This window comes from Leguminivora glycinivorella, chromosome 4 (assembly GCF_023078275.1).
Source record: "Leguminivora glycinivorella isolate SPB_JAAS2020 chromosome 4, LegGlyc_1.1, whole genome shotgun sequence".
Taxonomy (NCBI): domain Eukaryota; kingdom Metazoa; phylum Arthropoda; class Insecta; order Lepidoptera; family Tortricidae; genus Leguminivora; species Leguminivora glycinivorella.
In genome coordinates this window covers 8,377,196-8,390,278 of record NC_062974.1, presented here as the reverse complement: position 1 = coordinate 8,390,278, position 13,083 = coordinate 8,377,196, and the positions used below count along the sequence as shown (strand labels likewise).

The 13,083-nt window shown below is 39.4% G+C and overlaps 1 protein-coding gene across 3 annotated transcripts; it reads left to right on the top strand.

The window, feature by feature from the left end:
• Nucleotides 1-6,664: 6,664 nt before the first annotated feature.
• LOC125225411 (putative odorant receptor 92a) lies at nt 6,665-12,746 on the top strand. 3 transcript variants are annotated; one of them, XM_048129115.1, is made up of 8 exons: nt 6,665-7,212; nt 10,207-10,336; nt 10,714-11,041; nt 11,124-11,246; nt 11,427-11,526; nt 11,860-11,964; nt 12,150-12,323; nt 12,605-12,746. In XM_048129115.1, the coding sequence occupies exons 1-8, from the start codon at nt 7,111-7,113 to the stop codon at nt 12,656-12,658; spliced, it is 1,116 nt and encodes a 371-aa protein (XP_047985072.1). In that variant the 5' UTR covers nt 6,665-7,110; the 3' UTR covers nt 12,659-12,746. The 3 variants fall into 3 exon arrangements, with proteins under 3 accessions (XP_047985072.1, XP_047985073.1, XP_047985074.1); XM_048129117.1 differs by lacking the exon at nt 6,665-7,212 and adding an exon at nt 8,886-8,900 and having other exon boundaries at nt 12,605-12,704; XM_048129116.1 differs by lacking the exon at nt 11,860-11,964 and having other exon boundaries at nt 12,605-12,710.
• Nucleotides 12,747-13,083: the final 337 nt, after the last annotated feature.

Below are 13,083 nucleotides of genomic sequence, written 5' to 3'. Positions count from 1 at the left end.
AATAATAGGCCTACGGCGTATTTTTTGTTGTTTATAATGTTAAGTACGCTTTGTATGTAACTATAGACAGCAAGGGTTGTGGAGTGGTTTTGTCTAAAACCGTGCTGGTTCTCATCTAGTATTTGATATTTATCTAAAAAAGAATATAATCTATTTGACATTATTTTCTCAAAGATTTTTGAAATTGTAGGTAAGAGAGATATTGGTCTGTATTGGCTTATGTCATCCTTTTGCCCACTTTTTTTGTATATAGGTTTTATTTTTGATACCTTGAGTTTGTCGGGAAATATCCCCTCACTAAATGATTTGTTAATTAATAAAGTTAGAGGGCCTACCAGTTCAGTTGCGCAAACTTTTAATAAGCAGGTAGGTATATTGTCGTAACCAAAACTTCGTTTATTTTGAAGACTGTTTATAGTTTTTATAACTTCACGCTCTGTGACCGGGCGCAGGTACATTGAATTGATAACGGGCGTAGGTACCGGCCGGCCCGGTTCCGTCGGTATGTTGGCATTGTTGCCGAGAGCAGGTGATATACCTACGCTCGCAAAGTACTCATTGAACGCATCAGCTATAAGGTTGGGCGAATTTATTATAGATCCGTTGATATTTATTTTTAGATTTTCGAAACGCAAGTTTGAGTTTTGTCTTTTGGTAGTATCTTTTATTATGTCCCACATGGCTTTAGTTTTGTTCGGCGCTTTATTCATTTGGTTAATGTAGACCTGTTTTTTTGACATTTTAATGCATTTTTTTAGAATTTTCCCGTATTTTTTGCAGTAATTACTAAGTGTTTTATCTTTTATTTGATTATTAAGTGTTCTTAAAAGTCTTTTATTTCTACATGCAGTTTTTATGCCGGCGGTTAGCCACGTTTTTTTATTAAATTTCGATTTTACCTTTATATATTTTATTGGAATGACATTGTGGAGAATTTCTTGTAGCTTATCATGAAATATATTATAATTCACATTAGTATCAAAATTTATTGACATTAACTCATACCAATTTACTTTCTTCAGCGCTTCTTTAAACAATTGTATATTTGTGTCGCAAAATATTCTTTTTGTAAGTAAATTTTTCAACCGCTTTGCGCACTGTACACCGGTAATTATATGAGTATAACACACTTCGGTGGTCAGATAAACCGTTTTCTTCTACCTTTATTGTACAATCAGAGCAGTTTGAAAATATTAAGTCAATACATGATTCAGAATTGTTATTTATCCTAGTTGGCTGCTTAACAAGTAATTTATAATTATAGGAGGACATTTCAGTTAGTAAATCTTGAGAAACAGTATTATTTTTGAGCATATTTATGTTAAAATCTCCTCCTATAACTATACGCATTTTTGTTTCTTTACATTTAATTTTACATAACATTGTATTCAACGTGTCGAAAAAAGTAGTCATATTTCTATCTGGCCTATATATGTTAACGATCATGAGGCTATATTGAGGTATTTCTATCGCACAGCATTCTATGTTACCTTCAATTGATAAGTCCGCTATGTCCTGTCTATCGATGTAGTTAATATTATCCCTTACGAGTATCGCCACCCCGCCACCTGGGCGCTCTCGTCGGTGGTATGCTGCAGCAACTTCGTATCCGTTTATGTGGATTAGATTTTTTTGCGCTTCAGAAATCCACGTCTCCGTTAGGCATATAGCTAGAAAGTCGTTATCATGCACGAATTCTTCAAGAAGATGAGATTTATTTTTCAAACTTTGCATGTTTTGGAATAATAGATTAATTTCTTCCGAATTACTTACGAAAAAAAGGACCATTTTGCAGATCTATATTATTGTTGTTCTGTTGGGCGGTCTGTGATCCATTCAGGGTTTTATGTTGCGTAAGTTCAATAGATAAATTTGTACTTTGCTGCTCGTGATTAGAGTTGCTTGCTTTTATTTTATAACTATCATTGAATAGGTAGTGATTTGCCATAGAGTCCACGGTATATTCTTGACCGTCGATTATCAGTTTTTCATTTCTTATAATGGCATGTCTGCCGCTGGCTCGCGCTTGTATCAAGCCTTTTCTCAATGTTTTTCTTTCCAGTAGCGCTTTCTTGTCCAAAACAGTCGAGATTGCAATTCCAGTGTTCTTGAAATATTGTTTATTTTGAAGTATATAGGTCGTTACCCTCTTGCTGATAAATTCGACGAGTATAAATCGACGACGACGATAAATTCGAGAAGTAATGGCCGCCATTCTCGTTGCAAAATTCAAGTTAGATTTTTAGCCAGACATTTTTTGTGAGCGAAAAGAAAATACTCTCGTAATATGTTTGTCTCTTTCTTTGCATGATACCTCGTAAAAAATAACCTTTTTTAGTAATTCAATGGTAAAAACCACGTTGAAATAACGTTGAAAAATGGTAAGTCTTACCAATTTAGTACATTACAACCCATGGCACGTCGTGTCGACGTCGATTCCACGTCGCAAGAATCACCTAAGTGGCGACCATTAGCTCGCAATTACTTAAATTACGTGGAGTCGACGTAGCCGGCACGTGCTTTTTTTCCCCACTTTGGTCGACTCCACGTGGATTCGAGGTCGATTCGAGGTAACTAATTTTGGTCACTGTCAGATTTGCGACCTATAATAGGTAGTTTTATCGATATTTTTACCTAAAATGTTTGCTGGGTTGGCTAATAGTGGATGTTGATCACTTCAGCCCCAGAACACTATGTTTGGACCACTTTTACTTCCTGTTACACACTCATTATGATCAAATACTACTCCAAAGTGTGAATATCTCTTAAAGTGCAATGGATCAATGCGTTGAAGACCGAAGCAATGGCTCCGGTGTGAAAGAAAACACAAGACACAAAGACCACAAGGTACGCCAGCACACTAGGTTATAATCCACCTCTTCTCCGGCACAATTATGTACTCCATTTTGATTACATTTTGCATCTCACACATTTAACTGTAGTATATGGTGCCTTTACTCGTCGAATCAGATCGACTGATGTTAATTAAATACTGTTGCACAACAATAAAAGATTACGAGCGCGGCGCGAGAATGACATTGTCAATTTCGGACAAATTTCATAGTACGGGCGTATATGGGTAACTTAATATCGCGCTTCTGAAACTGTTAGAGTAAAAACACCAGGATACCACTATTAATTATACAGTTTATTAAACGGAATCTCAAAATACAAGTTCAATGACAAGCTATCTTCAAGTGACGCCCTGAGTCCGTCTGACGCCATTTTTTGACAGCGATGCTAGTGAAGGGGACGTTCGACTAGTGATGTCCTTATAGAACGTATGGCCAATCCAGTTCCATTTGCGGCGTTTGATCTGCTGGTTGATCGGAGTCTCACCGCAGCGTTTCCACAGAGCTGTGTTGGAGATTTTCTCGGGCCAGTATATTTAGAGATTGCGGCGAAGACAGCGGTTGACAAATACCTGGATCCGTTGCGAGATGTCCTTAGTGACCTTTCATGCCTCACATCCGTACAGCAACACGGGTTTCACGTTGGACCGGAATATCTTGAGCTTAACTCTCCGAGTCAGTTTCTGCGATTGCCAGATTGCGATGTCCTCTTCGGTCCCTCCAGTTTCCGACACTACACTACCAAGGTACGTAAATTTGTGGACTGTCTCCACGCCCTCTGTGCCGATGAGCAACGGTACCGAGCTGGTTGCTCTGCACCTTATGTCTTGGGTCTTCCTGGTGTTGATTTTGAGTCCCGTCTCCAAAGCTTCTCGCCGTAGGTCGTCCAATTTGGCTTGCATGTCGGCGCGTGTGTGGCTCAATAGGCATAGATCATCGGCATAATCTCAATCTACCAGCACGTTGGACAGCCCCCACTCTATGCCGCGGCGCTTGCTATTGGTCTTGACCATGATGCCATCGAGGACGACAAGGAAGAGGAGAGGAGAAAGAAGACACCCCTGTGGTACACCCGCCTGAACCGGTATGTCCTCCGAGATGAGACCGTCGTGAGTTACTACTCTACAGGAATAGTTCCTGTAGATGGCCTTAATCAAGTTTATTATTTTCTCGGGGACTCCAATTTCATGTAGCCGGTCCCAGATACAGTTCCATCTCAAGGTGTCGAAGGCTTTTTCGAAGTCAACAAAGGTCAGGTACATTTCCCTCTGAAATTCTGATGCCTCTAGAATTAAAAAAAACATTCCAATAGCACCTATGTCAAGATATTCAATAAACTACCAGATGCTATTAAGAATATAGAAAATGATAAAAAAATGTTTAACGTTATTAAATCTCTTTTGATAGACAAGTGCTACTATTCACTCAACGAATATTTAAATGATGATAATATAAATGAGAAAGTTTAAATAATGTAAAATGTAAAATAGATATTAATAATTGTGTAAACTTCTATAAAAATATGATATAATGTAATGTAATGTATTTTAATATGTAAGAAATTTTGCTGTGCCCTATCAGGGTATCATGTACCAACTATATTACTACCTAACACCTGTATAAAATGAAAATGAACATGATCGCAATAAAGATTTGAATTGAATTGAATTGAACTGTTCGAGGATTATGCGTAAGCTGGTGTTGATCTGGTCCGTACACGATCGGTTGGGCTGGAAGCCAGCTTGCTCTTTGCGCAGAAGAGGTTCTACGGCCCTCGAGAGTCTGTCCAAGATGATCCTGCAGAGCACCTTGGAAGGAATCGAGAGCAAAGTGATGCCTCTCCAATTGCCACACTCACTGAGGTCTCCCTTCTTGGGTACGGTGATCAGAAGGCCTTTGCTCCAGTCACAAGGTAACTCTTCGGCTGACCAGATGTTCCTCAGGAAAGGCGTCAGCGCGTTTGCAGCGGTAGGGATGTCGGCTTTCAGCATTTCCGCTGTGATGAGGTCCTCTCCTGGGGCTTTTCCATTCTTTAGCGATCGGATAGCCTTCACTACTTCGTTGTAGGGGGAGACACATCGATGTCCAGGCTTTGTGTGGGCAAGCTGGCCACACTTGCAAGCGTAGCGGGGTCGTTTGGGACTTGGAAGATCTCTTCAAAGTGCTCCCGCCAGCGTTGAAGCTCTGCTGTCCCTCCGATGTCACAATAAACTGGCCTGTCTTGTCTTTCAAAGGCTTCTTCTTCCTCTGGTTTTCTCTGGTATGGATTATGAGATCCCACCAATGTGTGAAATGGGAAATATTTTTCTATGAACGTCTAACTTTGCAGTCTTCTTTTGATACCTTTACTGCGTTTGTAGTCATTTATGGATACAACATAACTAGTGTACCTACTGTCAAACGTAATAAGATACACGTACGAAGAGGGAATTCGTACCTCGTGTCGATTTACCTCGTGTCATTATGTAAGTTGCCCCTCTGGGAGTCGCTTGTTCTGGGTGCAATTTTTGAATCTCGCATACGGGATTTTGTCACTAAAATACCGGTTGAAACCGGTGACTTGATTATTATTTTCAGTGACAATTTTCTGAATTCGATCGCGTGAGACTCAAAAATCGGCCCCCTGGTCGCTTTCCAATGCTGCCAATGGGAAAAAAATTTTCAGTCGTCATATTTTCATTTCCACCACTGTGAAACCTGCTGGTGATCTGGTTTACAGGACAAAAGATACTTGTCTCGAATTCAAATTTAACCTCTAAAAAGACGGTAGGTTGAAGTGAGAGTGTCAAAAATTATTCAATGAAACATTTTTGAGGGTAATGCATTAGATTGTATAAAGCTTTTTGTTTGGAAATTTATGAAGATTGTAAGACTCATTGAAACAAGACAGATCGGATGTCACCAGGGGGCCGATTTTTGAGTCTCACGCGTTCGAATTCAGAAAATTGTCACTGAAAATAATAGGCAATTCACCGTTTTCAACCGGTATTTTAGTGAAAGTGAGATTAAAAAATCGGCCCCCAGGCCGGAAAAATTTTTCTCTAAAATCAACTAAAATGTATGACATTGTGCATGATTTAACAATGACTACAGGCGGTTATAGTGGCGCCACCTAGAATGATAACTTTTCAGCTTGCCTTCTCATTAGAATCGGGCCGTTAGACAATGAATAAACTAATAAGCTATAATGAACAGGGGCGGTTGGGCGTTGCCTGTCTCTCGGCGGGACGAGTAATTATATCACAGCCCATAATTACCTCATTAGTAAATAATACTGCTACGTCGCAATGGGAATCACTGCCCAACGTCTTCATTTAACAACCGCCCTGATCGTTGTCCGCCCGTGATGAGGTAATTTCCATTTAAAGTAATTAAATAATAATGAAATAATGAAATTCATCTATGGAATAGAATTATATCGCGTAAAGTAGATTTAGAATAAATCCAGACGTTTCGAACCTTTTATAGCGTTCGTGGTCAAAAGAAAAATTACAATGTGAAAAGTCGGGATGCAATTATATATTAAACTAGCTTTTGCCCGCGGCTTCGTTCGCGTTAGAAAGAGACAAAAAGTAGCCTATGTCACTCCCCGTCCCTTCAACTATCTACACTTAAAAAAATCACGTCAATTCGTCGCTCCGCTTTGCCGTGAAAGACGGACTAACAAACAGACTTTCCTATTTATAATATTAGTATTTTAATTTATGAGTAAACTAGCTTTTGCCCGCGGCGTCGCTCGCGTTAAATTCGAAAATTGCGGAATGCTCCATACAAATTTCTACCCCCAATTATAGGGAAGTGGGGGGTAAGAAAGAGACAAAAAGTAGCCTATGTCACTCTTCATCCCTTCAACTATCTCCACTTAAATATAAGTATTTCTTATTTTTATATTTTTCACTAATGTTGGTACAGTGTCATATGTGCCATGTAATATGTTTTGTTTTTGTCTGTGTCGTCCATAACATTGTGTTTTATTTTTCGTTTTAGCTTCCCGGCCTATCCTTCCAAAAATAAAATGAAAATATCACCGAACACTCGTTTAAAACAAAAAAAAAAGTCAAAAGTCCTCACTCCACGACATTGGCAGAATCCACCTGGCTTGAAATAGCGAGGAGTAAAAGCCATTCATAAAAAAAAAGTATTTCTAACATAAATTGTTTAACCGCATTTATTTATAAGACTCGCAAACTCGTAATTAAGACTATCAGAATTTATGGGCTACTACTGATACCGGTCTGCATTACTGTTCTACATTTTTATGATTATTGCTTTTGTCCAGATGGTTTTCCTTTTGTATTTTCGAGAACATTCCGAGTATATCTACTCCTGTTTTATAACGATAAATGGGTGTAACACTAAAGTTAGTATATTTCATCCATAAGGTACAGCGGGGCAAATCTCGACTGGGGGACAATTGTAACTAATCAATGTTTTCCATTATTACACTTTGATGTTGAGTTCTACGTGTATCCACTGAGCACGCCTACCATATATAACTGGTGGATACTCTATTTAATAATGCAAACATTGTAAAACATGAAAAAATGGACCAGTTACATTTTCCCCCAATCAAGATTTGCCCCGCTCGCCGTACCTTACTAATATTATGAAAGGGAAAATGTGTGTGTCTGTTTGTTCGTCTTTCACGGAAAAACGGAGCGACGAATTGACGTGATTTTTTAAGTGGAAATAGTTGAAAGGATGGCAAGTGACATAGGCTTTTTTGTCTCTTTCTAACGCGAGCGAGGCCGAGGGCAAAAGCTAGTAATTTAATAAAGTAGCACTAGACTTAATTAACGATATTAAAGGTAGGTACTGGCGATAATATTGAAAGCTCCTTGGATTTCAAAGAGAATTTAAAATAGAAACAGAATTTAATTAAATATAAGTATAAATCTATCTTTTACTTTAGTTTTCAGCACAGAACTTAATTTAGATAGAAGAAACAAATTCATATATTTGTATAGGGGCCGAGCGTGTCAAATTTTGTACTTTCTTGCCTGTAATTTTAAATATGTCTCAGGCTCTTGATTGTTCATAATTTTTATGTTGTTGCAATTGAATATCACGTAACGAGGCATTTTTTATGTTTTGGTTGACTTCAACTTACAAAAATTGACGCCCGAAAGCTGCAAGCTGCGAGTAAAGACGGACAACTCAGTGGATTTCACTGAGTTCATTTGACACGCTAAGTAGATACGTTTGCTTGATCTATGGTATATATGACATCTGTGGTTTTCAGCAACGAAGTTAAAATTGTTTTTAAACTGAAAGAAGCATGTTGAGTTTGTACCTTGTTCCTTTACATCACAAAAACTATAATATTTGTCAGTAAATCATTAAGGTTGCCCCAATTCAATAAAAACTGTTTATACAAGACTGATTGATTGCTCCCATAAACTTCTATATTTGTTAATTATTATGTACATTATTATTAACTTCAGCTCATGAAATGTGGCACAGAAACAGGTAACGTAATAACACTAATAACTCTGAAGGTTCGCTCCTCCTACACTTTTCAGATTTTGGCGTTTTTCTTGTCTAATTAGTTACTTGTTATTCTATGAGTTAGATTAGATTTATTAATAGATTAGATTAATATACCAGTAAATTGAAAATAGCTACCGTCTGCTGCTTAATACCCTCGTCATTGCCACTGTTCAACTTTCGTATGAATATCGGTTTTTTAAAGAAACAACACTATTTTGTCTTTAGCTTCCGGTGTGTTTAGCCCGGCACTAATCATTTCCGGTAGCCATTACCACACATTCTTTTCGCTCTCGATCTAGCTTGCGAGCGCGTCGCTGCATTAAGGTTCCCATTATTGCTGATTAAATGGTTGAAGTCACAGTTTCCCAATAATTATCGTAAAATTGAGTTTGAACTCAGTGCTAGTCACATTATCGGGGTGGACGGGAGGAGGGCTCTGCTCCAGGAACAGTTCTGGGGTCAAGGAAGCGGTGGGCCGGGCCCGCACGTGCGCCTTGCATGCCAGGGCTGGTTTGTAAGCGAGCAGGAATCAATCCACTGGAACCTCATGCTAAAAAGGTATGTGACATATGCACTGTTTTTTCCCCAGTAAGTGTTTGTTTAAATCTCTAAAATTTCGAGTTATCTTTGTCAATTTCGTCTTAAAGATATTTTATTAAATTACAGTCCGCTCAATTAGTTCATCATTAAACAGCCACTATAAATAAGCAGTTACCACTTTCTCGCTTACTATATGTAAACACATAACTCCTCTATATAAATTTCCCTTCATCTGACCGTTGTCATAAGGCATAAAAGTGCCTGCGCTTGTTATGAAGACATAGGAAAGGAGCATGGGTAACAGGATCGTAAAAGGTAACAGTAACAGGAGCCGCTTGTTTTGCTGACGCGATGTGATGGATGACTTTACATCTCATGATGATATCTACTTTTGAGACTTTCTCAATTATCTTTAAAAGTAATGACTGCATTATCTGTGGTGGAACAGAGTGTGGGCACACCGTAAAAGCGTCACGCTTGCTGGCGCCTCCGTAGCTTCACTCCTGCGCACACTGCGATGCTGCGGGTTCTGCCGACTGCCCCCCGCGGCAGCAAACGAACCCCCGCCATCCCTCCTTACGCGCGTCGCACGCGCAACGCACGACTTCTACTGTGGCTTCGCGCTTGCGGTAACCTCGACGTACCTGGTTCAACAACTCATCTACTCTTATTTGGTATTTCGTGAACTGAGTAATAGTATGTATTGTTTGCACGATTAGTCTTATAGCTTCAATCAAAATAATCACGCTTTCTTTCGCTGGAATGTAACAAAATTTGAGAAATTACCACTTACAAAAGAAAATCACCACCTAATACTTATCTATTGATCTACAAGAGAAATATTGTCATTTGTTTTTATAGAAATATCGATTCGAAATGTACGTGTACGTATCCACCAATGCCAGAAAATGTGACGAAAATGAATTGTGTTTTACCTCTGGGCATATTAACCAAAAAAGATTCAAAAGATTTTTTTTTTATAAAATAGGTTTTAATGTTTTTCTTACTCAAAATCACGACCCCTTTCAATCCTACTAGGCAGAAAAAAGCGTCTGAAATTTAATTTAGTTAACACTTTGTCCAGCGGTTACAAAGTGGGATGTATGCAAAATGACAGAAAATTTTGGGACCGTTTTTTTGTGTCTTGTTTTTTGTCCTAGATCGAAAGGGCTCGTGATTCTGAGTAGGAAAAACATAAAATGTACCTATCTTAGAAAATATTTTTGGTGATTGTTCTCGCAAAAATGCCCCTCTGCACATCTGTAGATAGTTATTTGTAGAAGTAGAAACGGTGGGGCAAAAGTTGATGAGAGTAATTTTGTAGGAACGTGGTGATATGGATACGCTGGCGCGTGTGATGTTCCTCTTGCTCTGCCATGTAACATCGATTGCCAAGCAAATCGTATTCATGGTGCGTGCTTCTCGCATCGCTAAACTCGTACAAGACTTCGATGGTAAGACGATTCTACAATGACAAGCTAACACTCGTAAATTAGTTCAAACTTGTTGATGTCTAAGAAACAAAGCCCTAAAAATCGCCTAGGTACCTAAAAATCTAAGAACTTGCTGCAATATGCAACTTGCTGGCAGTGGGCGATACACATTGCTTAAAGAACTAATGGCTGATGGGTCAGAATGGTTCAGTAGTGGCGGCTGCGTACCGGAAGACGCAGAGTGGACTTTGGAAAGATAAACCGACGATCTGGTGAAGGTCGCCAGAAACCGCTGGATGCGGATAGCGCAAGACCAGACGTTGTGGAGATCTTTCGGGCAGGCATTGGTCCAGATGTGTACATACGTGTTTGGGTTGATGATGATGTCTCTGTTACAGATATGGCATATAATCCGGAAGAGACAACAAGAAAAAATCTACTCATAGAAAGAGCACAAGGGATGTCGCGGCTTGGAGCAGCGTACGCAGGAACTGCAGCGCTTACCTGTGCTTTATGGACTATATTTCCATTCCTTGCGCGCATGGGTGGCACGCGCGTTATTTTTGCTCTATGGGTACCCTTCGCCTATTATTCCTGGCCTGAGTTTCTTATTGTTCTCATGTATACGCATTACGTCACATCTTTGGTTGGAATTGCTAATACGACTATGGACGCTTTTATTGCTGGCATACTTGGACAGTGCAAGACGCAGCTAACCATACTAAAGTGAGTGCTGCATATGTACAATAGTTTGTTTTATATGTTTATTTATATTTTATAATACACGTCGATGTGAAATCTTTTTCAGAATGGACTTTGAGTCTTTGGCAGAGAGGGCACATGAACGTGCACTTGAAACTGGGGAACAAGTAGACGAGGCAGCTGCAGCTCTTTTCGTCCGCTGCATTAAGCACCACCATAAGATTTGCGAGTGAGTAATATGGTTGAGGAAGTATATCATTTGACCCAATCTCTGGAACTTAATACTTGTACTTTGTCAAATCGGGTGCTATTATATTTCGTCTATCTCACTTTTCTGTTCTTCCTATCCTGTATCATGGTTCGTGAATCAATCTAAAACCAAATACAAAATTGGTTTTAATACTTACAGCACATCGCGCGAAGTGCAAGCGATCTTTGGCGGAGTAGTGTTGCTACAGTTTGGTATTGGTGGTTGGATTCTCTGTATGGCGGCTTACAAAATTGTCGGTGTAAGTTCTCCAAAGACAAATCTTTAATGTACTTATTGTGATTTGACCTACTTACTAGTGTTAATTTAACCTTGGATTACTGAACATGAGTCCATGTGGCAAGAAAAGAGTCAAAATATATTCCCTTACCTTCTACTCCCCTTATTCATAAACGTACACTGAAGTTATCAAGCCGATAAAGTTCGTTTGTCTCTTTCGGACGTATTGGTGTGATAGAAAGGGACAAACGAACTTTATCGGCTTGATAACTTTAGTGTACGTTTATGAATGAGGGGGTATGACTCTTCTCTTTCTACAGACGCTATTGTTTAACAGTGTCTAATTTCATTCCAGCTTAGTATAGCTTCTCTGGAATTTGTATCAATGGTGATGTTCCTAATGTGCATTCTCACCGAGCTCTTTCTTTACTGCTTTTATGGCAACGAGGTTGCTGTAGAGGTAAGCCAAAGTTTAACATTATTAAGTTATCATGATGTACCAATTCTTTCTACATAATAATTATTTTGAAACACATCACCGCTATTACACAGTTTCCGGAATTTAATCAATCCATGGAAACACTATTTAGAGAATTTCCAATTAAGCAGTCAATGAAATCCTCCACATATTATTTCATTTTACAGAGTGCACAAGTGAGCGATGCGATATACGGGATGGAATGGGTGGGGCCAGATGGGGTTGGAAAAGAGGTCCGACAGGCCTTGCCGTTTGTCATATGTTGCAGCGCCGGCGCCGCTCGCCGCCCCCTTCGACCCGCTGCTTTGTTCATCCCGCTTTCGCTTGAGACCTTCGTTACGGTAAGTTTTGAAACTTTTGTCGAACTTCAAGGACCACTAGAAGAATCCTTCGGATTAAGATCTGTGCGGCAAAAGAAAAGTTGTAGAAATTATGAGTACACATCCTCCTCCTCCTGAGTGTCCTTACATTTTACGACACCTCTCTTTCCGCGCAGACCATATAAGGGTTTTTATACTTGAACTCTAATCGGGGTGCTTTAGGCGATAGACGACCCTTACTCATTACTATAAGAAAACATATTAGGTATTACTGATTAGATATTGTCGATTTTCATGTGCAGATCATCAAGTCGTCCTACACATTCTACGCGATGCTGCGACAAACTCAACGTTGAATAAATATGAAAAACCCGCCACCAGGATCACTAACGTTAGTTTTTAGTCTACTTACAATAGAAGAGGTACTGAATAAAAGCAATGTATATTAAATTAGAAACATCTGCCTTTTATTATCATTCCCTCATTTTTAGGCACTTGATAATTATGGTCGTTGAAAAGATATTAGAAACACGATGAAAGTGAAAGAGGGGGTCGGTTTACCTGTAGCGGGAGGTCGAATCGTAATAAAAGAAATTTATGAAGACCGGCTTTGTAATCAAACGCTTTTGAACGCGACATCTCGACATCCGCTTAATTAAGCGACGCCGGGCCGGGAGACTCGTAGGGAGAGCCCTGGGACTCTCCCGACGAACTCTATGAGCCACCCCACATTACCGTCTGTATCTTCGGTGTCAATGTCTAGATTGTCTAGTCAACTGTT